The sequence below is a fragment of the Cetorhinus maximus genome, unplaced genomic scaffold, assembly GCF_964194155.1.
Source record: "Cetorhinus maximus unplaced genomic scaffold, sCetMax3.hap1.1 HAP1_SCAFFOLD_271, whole genome shotgun sequence".
In the NCBI taxonomy this organism is placed as follows: domain Eukaryota; kingdom Metazoa; phylum Chordata; class Chondrichthyes; order Lamniformes; family Cetorhinidae; genus Cetorhinus; species Cetorhinus maximus.
The window spans coordinates 97,322-115,934 of NW_027596231.1; the positions used below are offsets into that span (position 1 = coordinate 97,322).

At 47.7% G+C, this 18,613-nt stretch overlaps 1 protein-coding gene across 1 annotated transcript in view; it reads right to left on the reverse strand.

Annotated features, from left to right (window-relative positions):
• The window catches only part of LOC144673104 (uncharacterized), a 158,975-nt gene that overhangs the window by 34,120 nt on the left and 106,242 nt on the right, over positions 1–18,613 (reverse strand). The window contains exons 103-106 of the mRNA XM_078535093.1: positions 17,337–17,396; positions 11,476–11,529; positions 7,596–7,628; positions 7,264–7,317 (exon numbers count right to left, since the gene is read on the reverse strand). Coding sequence (XP_078391219.1) covers positions 7,264–7,317; positions 7,596–7,628; positions 11,476–11,529; positions 17,337–17,396 — 201 coding nt within the window. The remainder of the gene's footprint in view (positions 1–7,263; positions 7,318–7,595; positions 7,629–11,475; positions 11,530–17,336; positions 17,397–18,613) is intronic.

Genomic DNA, 18,613 nt, shown 5'->3' on the forward strand with positions numbered 1-18,613 from the left:
GACCCTGGGAGTAGGAAGGAGGAGGTTGGGCTGTTGAGTGTGGATTGGGGTGGGATTTTCAGGAAGGTAGAGAACGTGCACGTTCACCTGGACATCCTGGTTTGACATGGGTTCATGTTGGTAGATGACAGTGGGGAGCTGGAACTTGATGCCAGCAGGGTTGACAGTGATAGGAGAAAGGGCATGGGCAACTGGGGGAGGGGAAAGATGGGGGAGCTTAACTGAAACTTGATAACTACCATTTCGCCGAAATAGAAACTGGGCGGAGCCTTATGTTGGAGGGCACTGGTGCTGCTTGGTAGTGGTGTCAGTGGGTGGGCACAGATGCAGGTCAGCTCAGATGGACAATTGAAAGAGAACCCTAGCAGGCAAAATTGACAATGCTCGGAATATTGAGATGAGTGTGATGGATGTAGGCTCCGCGTGCGTGGGAGAGTGCTTGCACGAGGCTCCGAAAGGCTCTGCCACACACACGCACTTCTCCCTCCAGAATCACTCGTCATCCGACTGGGTGCAGGTGAACTGTTAGTTGGGGGGTGGCGGAGATATAGGGTGAGGAGTCGCGAAGCCTGTCATTGAAGCTGAAAGGCAACATTACACATTATTCAGTGAAACTGTATATGTTTCAGATTATAAAGCAACCACTTGCGATCAGAATTTCTTAACTTTTCTAGGCATACCACTTCTTCTAATTGCTGCCCTGACATCCACAGCAGGGCTGGAGATGGCCTGTGTAATGGTTGGCCCTGTTGCCACTGATGACTTCAGCGTGTGTCCTCCGGAGAGCCAAGGCCTTGGGGGCCCCGGCTTGCTTTGGCTGTCCTCCTGTGGACCATCTGCTCCCTCTGCAGTAACAGAGATGAGGTTGAGGGGGTCACATGCAAAGGGGACTCAGAGGGAGCGAACACCCTCTGAGATTCCTGAGTGGATGACCTAAGGGTGTCCAGCTCCTGATCCTCCTCCCTTCGGGTGCCCCAGGGCCACAGCCTAACTCCTTGAGGGGGAGGAGCACTTGGAGGGACATTGAGGTGCCCTGTTTCCCTCTTGTGTTGCCACTGCAGGAACTCACCCATGGCTACCGCGATGGAGTGCAGGTCTGTGTGCATCTCCACGTTCAGCTGGACCCAGGTCTCCATGGCATCTGCCATCCTTCTCATGGAGACCTCCATAAGCTCACATGTGGGCACCTCTTCATCAGAGAGCAGGCGGATGCACTTCTCCGACTCACATGCCACTCTGTTGAGGGCCTCCAACAGCTCTGCTTGATGTTCCCCTGCCTTCTGCTTACTCTCCACGATGAGTTGGAAGGCCGAATCCAGCGGCCCGTCATCTGACTCAGATCTCACAGATACCTCTTCCCCAGCAGTCTTCCCCGGCTGAACCTGCCTCCTCCTGCTGTGGACACGTGTCTGTGCGGTAACCACCAGATTGTGAACCTGAGCCTGCTCTAGATCTAAGTCCCACTGAGGTGTGTGTCTCTGCGCTGGTGGAGGGTGTGGTTGTGACAGGTCTTCCAGGCTGCTTATTTCCAGCTCTTCCATGGAGGAGGTGTTCTCATGGCTGGACGTGAGGTCCTGGATGGAGCTGAGGGGCTGGCTGGCTGAGAGTGTCGGTCACTTGGCAGAGCTCTCTGTGAACCAAAGTGGAGGTAATGAGTGCATGACAGCAGAGTCAAAAACAGGAGACCGAGCATTGACAGTTTTGCTAAGAGAGGATGATGTGGTGCAGGTTCCTCATGTGGGTGTTTGCCGCCGACCTCACTGTCGCCATAGGCAGGGTCCACGTCCTCACCAGTCAGCACAATGGCACGCTCCTCAAATTGAGTGAGGGGTTTAATATGGGCCACTCCATCCCCAGTCTGGGGCTTCTCCCTGCTGTTGTGAACCAGCTTCTCCTACATGAAAACAGATGGAGAGAGTGTGAGCCGCACATGTGGCACTGCATGGAATGTGTGTGTGGTGATGGAACCATGAGGGCCCGAGCTCCAGAGGATATCAGCCTGATGGAGATGTGCGAGCATGTGTGAGAGTTAGTGGTGTTGTCTCTTGTGGTGTGAGGTCTCTGTGGATGTGTGATGGGTTTGTGAGTGTGTGAGTTGAGAGTAATGAGGTGGTTGACTTACCCTGGTGGAATGGATGAGAGCATTCATCCTCTCCTTGCATTGGGCGACTGACCTCCTTTGTGCTCTGGTGGTGCTGACTGCTGCTGCCACCACCTCCCAGACCGGACTGCTGACTCTGGCGGGCCTCCTGCGGCCAAAGCAGGGGTAGAAGACATCATAGCGGCCTTCCGCTGTGCCCAGCAGGCACCCCAGAGAGGCGTCACTAAATCTGAGGGCTGCTGTCACCTTTGCTTTCGGGGCCATCTGTCGCCAGGAGCAGTCCTGGTCTGAAGGCACAAAGTAGGCTGCATTTTAAATATGGCGCCTGGAGTGAGTGAAGCGGTGAGGTCATGGCGTGGCAGGCTAATCCAAGCTTGTCTACCAGTGATTCAGCATGTTTCCCATGAATGCATTATTAATGAGGCAGGACGTGCCGGGAAGGGGACGATGTGGCGTGAAATCCTGCCATTGTGGCTGGCAGCTAAGACGCCATTTTTCACGCCCGCTACCAACAGTTACGAGGTTCTTGCAAGCTGTGTGGGTGAGAGCGGAGACTGCAGGGAGGATGAGTGAACTGACCATGGCACCATGGTACGGGAGCCATTCAAGTGGTGGGAGGAAATAGGAACGTAGTAATGGTAGGGGTTAGATACTGTTCTCTGCAGCTGTGAGCGTGAGTCCCGAAGGCTGTGTTGCCTACTCATTGCCAGGGTTAAGGACATCTCCTCAGGGCTGAAGAGGAACTTGGAGTGGGAGGGGAGGGATCCAGTTGTCGTCATCCATGTTGGTACCAACGACATTGATAGGACTTGAAAGGAGGTTCTGCTGAAAGAATTTGAACAGTTAGGAGCTAAATTAAAAAGCAGAACCTCCAAGGTAATAATCTTGGGATTACTATCTGAGCAACGGGCAAACTGGCATAGGGTAAATAAAGTCAAGTTAAATGCGTGGCTCAAAGATTGGTGCGTGAGTGATAGTTTTCAGTTCATGGGGCACTGGCACCAGTATTGGGGTAGGACGGAGCTGTTCTGGGCTTCACCATGCAAAGAGCACGGATACTAGAGTAATTAATTAATAAATTAAATTAAATACAATAGCGATGGCAGGGCGGGTGATCCCTGAAGGATGCACCGAAGGAAGGATGTTCTCGATGGTGGGGGAGTCCAGAACCAGGGGTCGCAGTCTGAGGATACGGGTAGACCATTTAGGACAGAGATGAGGAGAAATTTCTTCATCCAGAGAGTGGTGAGCCTGTGGAATTTGCTACCACAGAAAGTAGTTGAGGCCAAAACATTGTATGTTTTCAAGAAGGAGTTAGATAAAGCTCTTGGGGCAAAAAGGATCAAAAGATTTGAGGAGAAAGCGGGAGCAGGCTATTGAGTTGGATGATCAGTCATGATCATAATGAATGGCGGAGCAGGCTCGAAGGGCCGAATGGCCTACTCCTGCTCCTATTTTCTATGTTTCTATGCTGGGACCAGTGTCCTGATGAATCAGTTAATTGGGGCTGTAGAGAGGGCTTTAAACTAAATAGAGGGGGGAAGGTTCTGGAGAAGAGATATGTAGGCTTACAAAGCAAAAAGATATGGCAGCATTGCAGGGCAACTATTCAGGGTAATGATATCCAGAGTGTGACGGCAAGGGGCAGAGTGTACAAACATTAAAAAGAAACAGCAAATACGATCAAAGGGAGGGAAATGGTAAAAAGGCAAAATTAATGGCTCTTTACTTAAATGCACATAATATTCAGAACAAAATAAATGAATTAACGGCATAAACAGAGGTTACTGGATATGACCTTATAGCCATTATGGAGACATGGTTACAAGGTGATCAAAGCTGGGTACTAAGTATTAAGGGGTACATGACTTTTCGAAAGGACGGGCAGGAAGGAAAGTGTGGTGGGGTAGCTTTGTTAGTACGAGATAGAATAAGTATGATAGCAAGAAATGATCTTGGATCGGAAGATGCAGAATCTATATGGATGGAGGTAAGAAATAACAAGGGGAAGAAGACACTGGTGGGAGTAATCTATAGGCCCCGTGACAGTAGCTATACTGTAGGACAGAGAATAAATCAGGACATAATAAGGGCGTGTAAAAAAGGCAGTACATTAATCTTGGGTGATTTTTATCTTCATGTAGATTGGGAAAATCATATTGGCAGAGGTAGCCACGAGCAAAAATTCGTAGAGTGTGTTCAGGACAGTTTCCTAGAACAATATGTTGTGGCTCCAACCAGGGATCAGGCCATTTTGGATCTGGTAATGTGTAATGAGGCAGATTTAATAAATGATCACAGAGTAAAAGATCCCCTAGGAAACAGTGACCATAATATGACAGAATTTAGCATTCAGTTTGACAGTGAGAAACTTGGTTCGAAAACAACTGTGCTAAACTTAAAAAAGGGTAATTACTAAAGGAATGAGGGCAGAGTTGTCTGAAGTGGACTGGGAAAGGGGTTTAGCAGAAAAGACGGTTGATGAACAATGGCAGACATTTAAAAAAATAGTTCATGATTCGCAACAAAGTGAGGAAGAAAGATTCTAGGAAGGGGATAAACCAACCATGGTTAACCAAGGAAGTTAAGGATAGTATCAAATTGAAAGGAAAAACATACAATGTAGCAAAGATTAGTGCTAAGCCAGAAGATTGGGAAAGTTTTAAAAACCAACAAGAGATGATCAAAAAATAATAGAGGGAGAAAATAAACTTTGAGGGTAAACTAGCAAGTAATATAAAAATAGACAGTAAGAGCTTCTTTAAAGATATAAAAAAGAATAGAAAGGCTAAAGTGAACATAGGCACCTTCGAGAATGAGGCTGAAAAATAATAATGGCGAGCCAGGAAATGGCAGAGGAGTTGAATAAATACTTTGCATCAGTCTTCACGGTAGAAAACACTAATAGCATACCAAAAATACTAAATAATCAAGAGGCAAAAGTAGGGGGGTTGGGGGGAGGAAATAAATACAATAACTATCGCTAGGGAAAAATTACTAGAGAAACTAATGGGGCTGAAGGCCGATAAGTCCCCTGGACCTGATGGGTCTCATCCGAGGATATTAAAAGAAGTAGCTACACAAATAGTGGATGCACTGGTAGTAATCTTCCAAAAATCCTTAGATTCTGGAGCAGTCCCAAAAGAAGACAGTGGCATAGTGGTAATGTCACTGGATTCGTAATCAAGAGACCCGGGCTAATGCTTTGGGCGCATGGGTTCAAATCCCATCATGCAGCTGGTGAAATGAAAATTCAATTAATTAATAAATTTAGAATTGAAAGCTAGTCACAGTAATGCTGACTGTCAAACTATAATTGATTGTTGTTTTAAAAAAAAAACCATCTGGTTCTCTTAAGTCCTTTAGGGAAGGGAATCTACTGTCCTTAGTTAGTCTGGCCTACATATACTCCAGACCCACAGCAATGTGGTTGTCTCTTAACTGCCCTCTGAAAGGGCCTAGCAAGTCACTCAGTTCAAGGGCAATTAGGGGTCGGTAATAAATGCTGGCCTTGCCAGCAACACCCAAATCCCATGAAATAAAAAATAATGTCCTGCTGTGTGCTGCTTCTTGCTGACAGGAGGGTGAAGCCATATTCTCAACAAAAACAGGCATGGATAAAGACAGCCGAGGAAGTGAGCAGAAGCAAACTGGCCTCTCAAAACCTGGATTCCATAATCCAAAAGATTCAGTGACCTTAGAAGACTGAAGATGACGAGTGGCATCTTATTTTCAGGTGCCAAACCCTACACTCTGACTTCCCCAGCTTTCCCCTGCACAGCACTCTTCAGACCAACACACCTTTGCAGCTCTACTCATTCGTCTCTCTCCAGGAGCTTTGTCACCCTCTTCTTATTGAAATCTCGCACCCATGCTCACGGTCACCTCCACAAATATTATCGTAGCATCCTCTCTGCATAATCCATTTCTTTACTTCTTTGCTTTCTCTCTTTGTAGAAGAAAGCGCACAACTCTAGGGAGAGGCAGAGAACTGGGATAGGCACTTCAGTAATAGCCACCTGGATGGCCACTGGCAATGCTTTCCCACCGGGTCCCACAGTGAAGGAGCTCTTGTTTCAGATATCAGCAATGACCTGCCGTGTGAGGCCTGGTGCTCTGACATGTCAACAGGGCTGATCCTCTGCCTGTGGACCCTGTGTTGAGGGAAGTGCCTCCTTTGAGTTGCATCTCTGTGCCATCCCCTCTGCCCTGTGGAGTGATGGGCATAGGGCTGAGGAAAAAGGCAGTTGGCGGTGCTCCTGGTGTTGCTCCTGCTGCTCCTGGTTCTGTTGGAGTCACTGATCCTCTTGTTCATCGTCAGAGATTCAAGGTAGAACTGCGTAGGTTGCTCCCATGCCATAGTGAATGCCAACAGCAGGAAAGATAAGATCGAGGTGAGTAAAGCTCAAGTGAGAACAATAGCTTTGAGCAAGTTACAAATCACTTGGGAAGCAGCGAAGAATGGTTCTCTGAACAAGTGTTGTCAGCTCAAGCCTTTCAGATAAGCAGCACAGCATCCACCTAGGCTCACTGTTTAAAGGCTTTCCAGCCTGTTAGCTTCATTTAGCTCCATGTTGTACTCTCACTTAGCTGATCCTGGCTAGATCAGAAGACCTATGTGCTAGCTCTTAAAACCAGAATTCTGGGATAAATTCACAATTAATTGTCTATTTCGATATTGTAGCCAATAGCGCCACATGGGTTTCCTGCTTGTCTGCAAATGCAAAGGGAATAAACACAGAAGTGGACAGCATCATGCTGTGTCATTGCCAACTCCCCTGGCCACACCAGCCCGCCTTAGCTACTAAAATTCTGCCAAATTTGACAACATGCAGAGTTACCATCAACATACAACTGAAATGTTATATTTCTTTTAAACGATCGGGCATTATTTCAAAACTGTTGACTAAAAGTTGGGAACCAAGCAGAGACTAAGAGAGACAGAGATGTACACAAACATGGACACAGCATTCCTCCTCAAGCACAGTCTCTGATCTAGCTTCATTCAAATAGTTATGATTGAAACTGCGTCTCCCCGGAAGTTCAGGGCTAAATGTCCACAAGTGTGAAGTAATGTCCTTCCACTATCTAGGGCTGATGAAAACAAGGTGACTTGTGTCGCTTGGTTTTGCTACTACATCTCAAAAGAAGACATCACTCACCAGGTTTGGAGCCAGAAGTTAACTCAGCTGTAGTTGTTTCCCTTGTAGTGGAACCTTTTAAAGAAGAAGAAAATAAATCAAAACCACGACACTACAATGTAAATTCCTGTAGAGTTCCAGCATAAGACCATTTTGTTCATTTTGCTACAAATGTGATGTTGAAAAAAATATCTACAGATTCAAATTCCTTTAAATATTGAGCCATTTCCACCCAAAAGGGAAGTGTCTACTCGACTGAACTAATGGACCAACATTGCCTGACACTTGAATTTGAGATAACGCACTGGTGTGAACAGGCTTGCTGGTGAGTATTGAAAGAAGACGTCACTTACCTGTTCTGGTTCTATACTGGGGAGCATTGACAGCTACAACAAGAGAAAAAAATATCAAACCACTGAACACCAATTTCAAATCCTGCAGGATTGAAAAATTCACAATTATTGAAAACACTTTATTGATACTGAAGTACAGAGAAAGAGGAAAAGTTTTCCCTATGATAACAAGGTAACTTATTCTCTTTCTTTCAAGTAATAAAAGTAAACACAAACATGGAATGAACAAGACAATATTTACATAATTGGTTGTGTTTTGAAAGAACTATTTCAAGCTACTGGACACAAGAAGAAACAGGAAAAATATTAACAATTACATGTCAACAGGTCAGCCTTTGACCTTATATGATAATGATTCTATTGAAATTTGAAAATATGCAGAGTTTCACTGTCAACATGAAATGCAACCTCTACATTTCATGCAATTACCAGACCATAATTTCAAAAATGTTAAGTAAATGTTGGTGAGCATGTAGAGTCTAAGAGAGACAGAGGTATTCACAATCATTGACATAGCATTGCTCCTCAGGCACAGACTTTGATCTAGTTTGATTCAAATAGTTAAGATTGAAACTAATTCCCTCTGGAAGGAATGGGCTAAATATCTAAAAGCGTGAAATAATGTCCTTTCACTGTCTGGGATCTTGTGCAACAGCAACACTGGTCTTGCTACTGTATATCTCAAGAAGCCATCAGTCACTCAGGGAGGAGGCATTATTGGAAATGGTTCCAGTTGCTATCTCTGTGTATAAATGCCAACTGTCAAGAATTTTTGTGAAAGATGTGCTTTGTCAAAGAAATTCAGGCTCACTCACAATTTTGTGAGGGTGCTCAAAACGTGGGATTTTTATTACTCCTTCAGTCCCTTCACTGTCGCTGGGTCAAAATGCTGGAACTCCCTCCCTAACAGCACTGTGGGTGCACCGACACCACATGGACTGCAGCGGTTCAAGAAGGCAGCTCGCAACCACCTTCTCAAAGGCAATAAATGCTGGCCTAATCAGCGAAGCCCACATACTGTGAATGAATTTTTTTAAAAGTCCTTGTGCACCTGATCCATTGGCCTCTTGCTTGGACCTAGACTCAGGAGAGCTGGAGGCTCGGGCTGTATCACTAATGGCACACCATTTCAGTGCATTAGTGGTGCACCATCATCTGATTGGTCCCATGCTGCCTTTTGCAACAAAGCTGTAATTGCTAAATCTCTGTAGAGAAATGGAAGACACAAGGTGAAACAGCAGTTTCAATTCATGTACTGGAGCTTATACGGTATGTTTCGGTCAATGGCTCCCATGCTGTAAATGAAGATGCTACTTAGCAGCAAAGATCAGCTGTCGGTATTCACATCATTACAGTGAGAATAACCATGTACTTAAGCAGCAGGAGTAGGTCATATGGCCGTACTGCCCCTCAAGACTGCTCCGCCATTCAATAAGATCATGGCTGATCTTTTTGGGAGCAAATTTGGTTTGCGTAGTGTCATTTGTAGCAGTACTAGGAAGACTTGGTACTGCTTATCTAGTATAGGCTGCACTGCCAGCTGCTTCCTATGTGGTCAGCGTGATGTAGAAGGAAGGACGTGCACAGGTGCGCCAGTTGTGTGCGCTGGGCAGCTATGATTGGATGATATCCTGTTCTCTCATGGTCTAACCAGCTGATGTGACACAAGAATTGCAAACTTGGACCAGGCAGATCTTGTCTATGTATGTGTTTCTCACTAAAGCAAAAATAGGCAATATACCCCCTGAACAGGAGCTGTTTAAAGAGTCACTCAACAAGTTGCATATCAGGTGTTGTTCACTTATGTGTGCTCAGGCAGAGTTGGTGGAAACACTGGTAAGCGTTTGTAGAAGTGTTTTTTTGGCAGTTGCTGATTACAGTCAGGGAGGAGAGAGGAATATTGGACCTTGGTATGGGGATAGTTGTTCCTCTTAGTCTCTATTATGACCAGCAGATGAAACGGAGAAGAAGGGGGGGAGCTCTGCGAGGATGGAGTAGAAGAATGTCACTCCATCAAAGGCCCTACATACTATGACTCTTCTGGGAGTAATACATCTACATTTGCACGATCCAGGAGCAGTGCTGAGGAAGCTCTAATTTACCAAGGAGTTCTTCATGGAGCTGTGTCACCTCCTTCAGACAAATCTGGAGCCTCACACCAGTGGCTGTGAAGGTCACCGTCACCCTCACTTTTGACAGCCCTGGGTTTGTCCAGTCATCAGCAGGAGACATAGGCAATATCTCACAATATGTGGAGTATGTTGCTGCATGGGTGAGGTGGCAGGGGCTATATACATTAAGCGATGGAACTTCATTCTCTGCTTCCTCAGGAAAGAAAAACAGGCTGAAAGCACACATGGCTATGCTAGGATAGCACTATTAGGCAATGTGTAACAAATCCTAACCACTCTTGTTGAAAAAAAGATTTCAATCACATCGCATCTGATTCTTCTGCAAATCGCCTTAAATCTGTCTCCTCTGATTATTAATCCTTTGGCCACTGGAAACAATTTCTCTTTATTTACCCTCTCAAAACTAAGAAAACTGAGAAAGCTCCAGAAGGATCTGAGGCTCTGAGCTGAGACCATTTCCAGGATTTTGCCCTCGCCGGAGCGGGCTCGGCGGGAGGCGAGCAGGAGCAGCCGGGGAGTCGGCCGCCGGCCGCGATTGGACCGCAACCATGATTTCACAAGTGTGAAACGCGTGACGCAGTGCTCAGCGTTGCCTGTGTGTTGGGGGGAGGAGGGCAAACGGGGGACTTTGCGCATGCGCACGGGAAAAACTCCCTGAGGCACAGAGCTGCCTCAGGGAGCTGACAATTTAAAAAATTTAAAATAAAGAAAACATGTCCCCTCATGTGATTCCGTTATGTCATGTTATGAATGAAATTTAAATATTTTTATTTAATTTTTATTTGCTATCGGAAACCTCATTCTGCCCACAGATGAAGTTTCCTAAAAATTCTAAAGGCTGCTTGGCCTTTTCACCTGCCTGCCTATACAGTAAGATTGGATTGGCAGCGACAAATTGAACTTAATTATGGCTTAAATGGCCTTACTAGGCCTTTTAAATGTCGGCGGGCGTGCTGCCAACTTCTGTGCGCGCCCGCTGACCAAAATATCGCACGAGTGCACGATGACGTCAAGGCGCTCGCCCAGTGTCATCGCGCACCGTTTATGCTCGTTTGGGTCGGGCGCGCAGCCACCTGACGAGGGATAAATTCTGGCCCATGTGTATATAAAATATCCTGTAAATCCTGAGATATTTGAAAGTAATGTAAATTAACCTGTCATAAAGTTGGAACTACTGTCATCTCTACATTGCTCTGCAATAAATCAAACATCTAAGAAATACAGAAAAGCAACCGAATACATAACAGCAAGATTTTAACTCATTTAAAAACAAACCAGTCAGAGTTAAAATTGGGTACAGTTTTTGTCAAGAAATTCTGCCCGTTAGAGATTAAATAAACTGCTAATCCATTTTATGAAGTGACTGTTAATCTATATTTGTTTATGCTGTATAAAATTGCAACATTTGACGTTTAAGAGTTTGTCTCTTGATTTATGACGATAGGATTGGCATGTCTGTAGTGACTCCTTCTGAAGAACAAGAAAATTAATCAAAACCACTTCCATTCAGTGTAAACTCCTATGGTCTCCCAGTACAGTTCCACCATCAGACTATTTTATTGGCTTTGTTGCAAATGCATTGTTGAAGAAAACATCTGCAGGTTCAAGTGTTGAGAAATTTCCAACCATTTACACTCAAAAGCAAGTGTCTACAAGACTAAACTAATGGACTGACATTGCCTGAAATGTAAATTCAAGAAAAGTGTGATGAGACTTGCTGGAGTATATTGAAAGAAGACATCACTCACTTGTTTTAGTAATGAGCTGAATAAAAACTGTTGTTGCATTTGAAGTCGTCCCTCCTGAACAGAAAGAAAATCATTCACAATGATTACTGACAAATTTCATAATCCTGCAGTATTGATAATTTCACCAGGGGGCTATTTTATTGATTCTATAGTACAAAGAATGAGGAAACAATTTTTTCAATAACAGGATTAACAGATTCTTTCAAGTAAACAAACATGAAAGTGACAAGACAGCATTTGTGTAAATGGCTGATTCAAAAGAACTCATTCAACATACTGGATGAAGGAAAAAAATGGAAATCATATGATTCACTCAAATGTCAGGAAAATATTGCCAGCTGGTGAAGAGGTAGAGTGGGTTTTCCACAGATCCTGTTGAATGTAATGACAGGACCAGACTACCATTGTTTGTCTCTGTCTCCAACCACAGACAACCAGTCAGCCAGTTTGAGAGGCTAGCTGCTGTTAAGCTTTAAACCTTTAAAGCTTTAAGCTTGCAGGCAGCAGAGCCAGGTGAGCCAGGAAAAATCAGGAAGGCAGGGAGAGGGGGAGAGCTGTGGTGTGGGGAGGGGGAGGGAGGGGGGACCGCAGTGGGAGGAAGATCGAAGTCTGGAGCCAGGGAAGTTGGAGGATGCTAGTGGGAGTGGATTGTAAAGGAAGATCATTCACTTTGGGGGAACGGAGGTGAGTGAGCAGCAGCGTTCCCCACAGCTCGCCTGTTGTTTACAGGCCTCAGGGGTGGTGAGGGGCGGGGGCAACTGATGCCTGGCCCTGGAGGCGACTGTTGAGGGGGGTGCGGAGGGTGTCAGGGGGCAAGTGCTGGCCAGACTCGGAGGCGACCGTTGTCAGTGGGGGGGCGGGGGGGGGGGGGGAGGGGAGGGGGGGGGGGGGTCAAGTGCTGCCATGGCACAGCACAGGTCGGGGGCAGGGTAAGCGAGGGAAGTGGCCACACATTAGGGACCTGTATAAACTGACCATGTCTCTGCAACTGAGACAGATCAGGCGCAGCCCCAGTGATATGATTGGGGTCAGGCTCCTAGCCTGCCCGCCCATGCAAGCAACGCAGGGGTACCAAAAGGCCACCAAGCGCTCTATACCTTACCCGCCCCCCCATCCTCGCTGGCACAGACTTCGAATCTGCCACCTTGTTATTGGGCCACGGAGCAGTTGGACCGCACACGTTGTACAATCTCCTCGCCAATGCTGGCCATGGAGCAGTCACTGCTGGCGGCGCTCACAGCCCCTTGCAATCTCAGCATTTCAGTTTGGATTGGACCTGGTTTGGACCAGTATCCCCCATGTGGCAGGTTGGCAGGGCAGCCATGCAGCGCACTCATTTTTGGCCATCCGAGGGGTGACCAGCACTCTCCGGGAAGCATTAAGAAGCAGTCACACAGGGCCAGGAAAGATGCTATGTACAGCCATGATAACCACGTCTCTCTCTCTTTCATGCTGCAGGGGGATCACATCACGATCTTGGATCCTGGTGACCTAGCTCTATGCCTGATGGCCTACAGAGAGTGGAGAAGATGGAGGAGAGACTGAGGCTCCTGGCTGTGCAAAGGCAGGAGCAGCAACTTCATGAAGAAGGGGCTCCAGCACACGCTGCCCAGGAGCGACTGCGAGCCGTGGCTGGTTGGTGCCTAGCGATGCCACCTGCCATTCCTGCAGATGACGGACAACCAGTCTCGTCGACAACTGCACATGTTTAGGGACCTGGTGGCTCACATCTGCCACTTACTGCAGGACTTAGCGCCAAGGGGACATGAACTGCCAGTGGCTGTGAGAGTGACCGCAGCGCTCAATATCTATTCCAGTGGCTCCTCTCAGGGTTCCACAGGTGACCTCTGTGGGATTTCACAACCCCCCACCCACAAATGCATCCATGAGGTCACAGATGCCATCTTCTCCATGGCACACAACTTTGAGCATTTCGCCTGGGACTGGGAAGCCAGGATTCAAGGGCTATTGGATTCACCCTAATCTCTGGATTCCCACAGCTGCAGGGTGTGATTGACTGCACTCATGTGGTGCTCATGTCTCTGTTGCTACACAAGGTGGACTACACCATCTGCAAGAGCTGCCACGCACTGAACGTGCAGCTGGTAAGCGACCACCAGAAACACATCCTGCAGGTGTGTGCACGGTTTCCAGAGAGTGTGCGTGATGCCTACATCCTCAGTCAGTCAAAGGTCCCTGGAGTCTTCCAGGGTCCACAGAGGCTGCAGGGTTGGCTCCTTGGGAACAAGGGTTACCTGCAGATACGGTGACTGATGACACCCATGCGGCAGCCTCAGACTGCAGCAGAACAACGCTATAATGATGCTCATGCAGCAGCTCGCAACTTGGCTGAGCAGACCATCGGGATGCTGAAGATGAGGTTCTGGTGCTTGGACCGGTCTGGTGGAGCCCTGCAATACTGTCCACAGAGGGTGTCACGTATCGTCGCTGTCTGCTGCGCCCTTTACAACCCGGCACTGCAACGGAGTGAAGAGCTGGCTGAAGAGGAGATGGAGGAGCTGGAGGTCTCCTCCGATGAAGTGGACGCCAAAGGGGATGAGGGTGAGGGGTCTGTGGTGAAGATGACGGGGATGAGGCTCTTGCAGTGGCTAGATGAGGCAGGCACTTGGGAGGTCCTCATAGCTGCTAGATTTGTGGAGGATGATGACGACATGCAGTGAGGTATCTCCATAGATCCTCACAATGCAGTTGTGAACGTTTGACTCTAGTCTGGCTTATGGCAGCACCAATAACCTCTGTGAGAATGCTTCTGCCATGGAGATGGAATGGAGGCCCTAATAGTCGCTCGATCGCAGGAGGATGATGACAACATGCAGTGAGGACACTCCATAGGTCTTCACATGGCCTCTGAGAATGTCTGACTTCTGTCTGGCCGAGGGCAGCTCACTTGCTCTCCACGATCAAGGCCATCTCAGGAAACTTTAGACACATCTGATGCTGTGTCCGCCTTCAGCACCTCAATCCTTCAGCAGCTGGTGCACAGCGTTGCTGGTTGCAGATGCTGGTGTGTTGGGGGTCAGCCCCACCTTAAAGGTGCTTAGAGCACACAGAGAATGAGAGAACTCTGTGGCACCTGCCCACTACATTCTGGCAGCAATGGCCAGCACCACCGAGGTGCAGGTATCAGTAATGTTTCCAGGGAGTGAGAGGCTGGACCATCACTGTGGTCTGAAGGCCGCACAGAGCACAGGGAAGAAGCCCTGGACTGAGACAACTTCCTTTTAGCTTGTGCAGAAAGGCTCATCGGAACAAGGAGCCACAGGCAGGGAGACATTCTTAAGTGTTTATTAGCAATAGTGAACAGTATGTACAAGTGACCAACACCCGTGCCCAGGCTGTGCAACTACTTTTACCTAAATTTCCTAACCTTGCCGCTACACCTTGGTACTCCCTGGATATCCACAGCAGAGGTGGAGGCAGCCTGCTGACTGTGACGCCCTGTCTGTGATGATTTTGGCGAGTGTCCTCTGGGGGGGGGCCGAGACTTGGTGGGTCCTGACCTGCTTTCAGGGTCTTGCTGTGTGGCAGTAGCACCCTCCTCGGCCTGTGAAGGTGGAGCTGCGGGGGTCACTGTATGAGAGTCGGAATGGCTGGTCACTCCCAGAGTCACCTGGGTGGATGGGCCCGGAGTGTGCACCTGCTGATCCTCCTCCCTATGGGTGCCCGAGGGCCCCTGGCTGACTCCGTGAGCGGAGGGGGCAGCTGGAGTGAGATCGAGCTGCCCAGCACCCCTCTCGTGTTGGAGGCTGGCTATGGCATCAGTGATGCAGTTAAGCCCAGTGCAGAAGTGACGTCCTGGACCAAAGTCTCCATGGCAGCCGCCAGCCTACCAGTGTTAACCTTGGTGCATTGCAATGCCGATACTATCACCTCGGCCTGAAGACGGACGGACTCCTCCATTGTGCCTTGTAATCTGAGGAGTGCAGTGGACATCCCTTCCTGTTGTTCCCGAGTTTGCCTTAGCAGCGTCAGCAACTGTGACATGACCAAGCCCTGAGGTCCGTCAACTGACTCGGACTCAACAATGTTCTGGCATCTAATAGTCCTCTGAGTGCCGGGGACCTGGGAAGTCCCTGCCTCCACCTGCTGTGGATCAGAAAGTGCAATGTGCTCACCAGATTATGATCTTAAGGTTATTCTAAAGCTAGATCCCATCGAGGTGTGTGTCTCTGCGTTGATGGGGGATGAGAGCTGTAATGGGACTTCAGGGAGGGTGCCTCCAGCTTCCTCTTCAGAGGTTTCTTTGGGCTTGATTGGAGGCCTGGGTCATGGACTCCATCGGCTGTTTGGCAGATGTGCCTGCGAAAGCAAGGGGAGATAATTAGTGCATGGCAGTGGCCTGTGAAAGAGGACACATCACTCATGGCATGGTTGTCTGATGGATGTTGCACTGCTGGATCCTCACTTGGTAGAGCAGCGCCGACCTCACCGTCAGCACAGGACCGGTCCCGGTCATCGCCGGCCAGCTGGAAGGCTCTGTTTTCGAATTCTGTCAGAACTTTGATCTCCGGCATCCCTCCACCTGTCTGCGACCTTTCACTCCTGTAGTGAGCCAGTTTGTCCTGCACGGATAGAGATGGGGAGAATGTATCAGGACTCCTGCCGGGCCAGATGATAAGTATGCCTGGCCTGTATGGGTGGTGAGTGGTCCCATGGACGGGATGAGGACAATGACGGTGTGTGTGAAAGAGTGAATGGTGATGTCCCTTGCACTGCAGTGAGTGAGGGCCCTGTGGATTTGTGATGGGTTTGTGAGTGAGTGAGTTGGGAGTGATGAGAAGAGTGACTTACCCTGGTGGAACGGAGGAGGCCATTCATCCTTTTATGGCACTGGGTGGCTGTCCTCCTCTGAAGGGCGTTTGCACTGACCACTGTTGCCACCGCCTCCCATGCCGGGTTGGTGACATTGCTCCCATCCTGTGGCCAGAGCGGGGGTAGAGCACATCCCGGTGGGCCTCCACGTCATCCAGCAGTCTCTTGAGAGACCCGTCGTTGAAGCGGGGGGCTGCAGTCTTTTTACCTTTGCTGGCCTTGTCTCCCGGGCAGCGGTGGTGAGATAGTGGCGACGAGTGCTTTTTGGCGGCTGCCTTTTAATGATGGAGGATGGTGTGATGTGACAGTGGGGTGATTGCGACCGGGGGAATGAGAGCCCACCCGCCATGGAAACTCATATTTCCCAGGGATGAATAAATAATAAGGCAGGCTCAGGAAGATACAGTGTGAATACCGGCCATATTGGTCGGCAGGTAGGACTCCATTTTACCCTCTTGCGACCACACTTAGTGCAATTCTGGGAAAATTCTGCTCGGACAAACTGTGTCCAACAGGTTGGTGGCAATGTAGTTACCCCAAATCCAGCACTGCTAATCACCCTTTAGCAAGTCGCTTTCTGGGTGCCTGGAAAACTTGGCCAGCCAGAAATCAACTTAAAATTGTGGTTAAATATGAGGCACATGGCATCACTGTAATATTTAAATGGCCAACACACCTCCAGCAAACAAATTAGCTACCCACTCCATGTCTCAACACAGTTTCAATAAGAAGTGGGCAGATTGTATGCGAGCTGGGGTCAGAGGTCAGATTTTCAATAACTATTGCAAGGGGTTAAATACCACACAAAGAGGATCATGAATGAATATGGACATAGGATTGCTTCTCAGTTAGTGGATCTGATTTAGTTTCATTCAGATGGTCATGTTTTACACCTGTCTGCTCCAGAACAAATGGACTAAATATCCACAATGGTGAGGTAATGGGCTTCCACTGTCTGGAAGTTGTTGAAAAAACACAGATCGTGTCACTGGTATTGCTACTGTATATCGAAAGAAGCCATCACTCACCCGGTGTGGAGCCAGGAGTGGAGCTGGTTGTAGCTGATTTCACTGATGTCGTGGTCACTTCTGAAGAACAAGAAACATAATCAAACCCACCGCAATACAACATAAAGGCTAATCGTGTTCCACTGTAAGATTTATTTTATTGGCTTTACAGGAAATATGTTGTTTAAAATAGTACATCTGGATTCAGATGTCTCCAAATATTCAATCACTTCCACCCACATAAGGTCCACATGACTGAATTGTCTGACATTGCCTAAAAGGTGAATTTGAGAACAGTGCACTGGTGTGAACACTCATGCACGCAAGAGTTCCCCTCAGCCATGGCCCCTGATCTACCTTCTTTCAAGGAGTAAAAATACCATCCATTTCCCTTTGGAAAATAAGGCCACAGTATCTACGCATGGTGAAGTGATGAACTTCTAGTGTGTGCTGAAAGAAGATCACCACTTTCACTCGAGTAAAAGCAAAATACTGTGAATGCTCGAAATCTGAGACTAAAGCAGAAAGTGCTGGAAAAAAAATACAAAAATAGCTGGAAAAACTAAGCAGGTCTGACAGCATCTGCGGAGAGGAACACAGTTAACGTTTCGAGTCCGTATGACTCTTCATCAGAACTAAGAAATATAGAAATGAGGTGGAATATAAGCTGGTTGAGGGGGGTGGGACAGGTAGAGCTGGACAGAGGGCCAGTGATAGGTGGAGGCAAAGAAGAGATTGCCAAAGATGTCATAGACAAAAGGATAAAGGGGTGTTGACGGTGGTGATATTAGCTGAGGAATGTGCTAATGATGACATTAACGGTAGAAAGCAGGATGAGCCAGTGACACATAGTCCTAGAGGGGGTGCGGTGGGGGGAAGGGATCGAAATTGGCTAAAAGGTAGAGATAAAAAAATGGATGGAAATACATTTAAAAAGAAAGGAAATAGGTGTGAAAAGAAAAATATATAACAAAAAAATATATATATATAAAAAATTATAAAGTATTGGAAAAAGGGGAATCAGAAAGGGGGTGGGGATGGAGGAGAGAGTTCATGATCTAAAGTTGTTGAAATCAATATTAAGTCCAGAAGGATGTAAAGTGCCTAGTCGGAAGATAAGGTGCTGTCCTCCAGTTTGCGTTGAGCTTCAATGGAACATTGCAGCAGGCCAAGTACAGACACGTAGGCATGAGAGCCTGGTGATGTGTTGAAATGGCAAGTGACAGGGAGGTCTGGGTCATGCTTGGGGACAGACCAAAGGTATTCCGCAAAGCAGTCATCTAGTCTGCGTTTGGTCT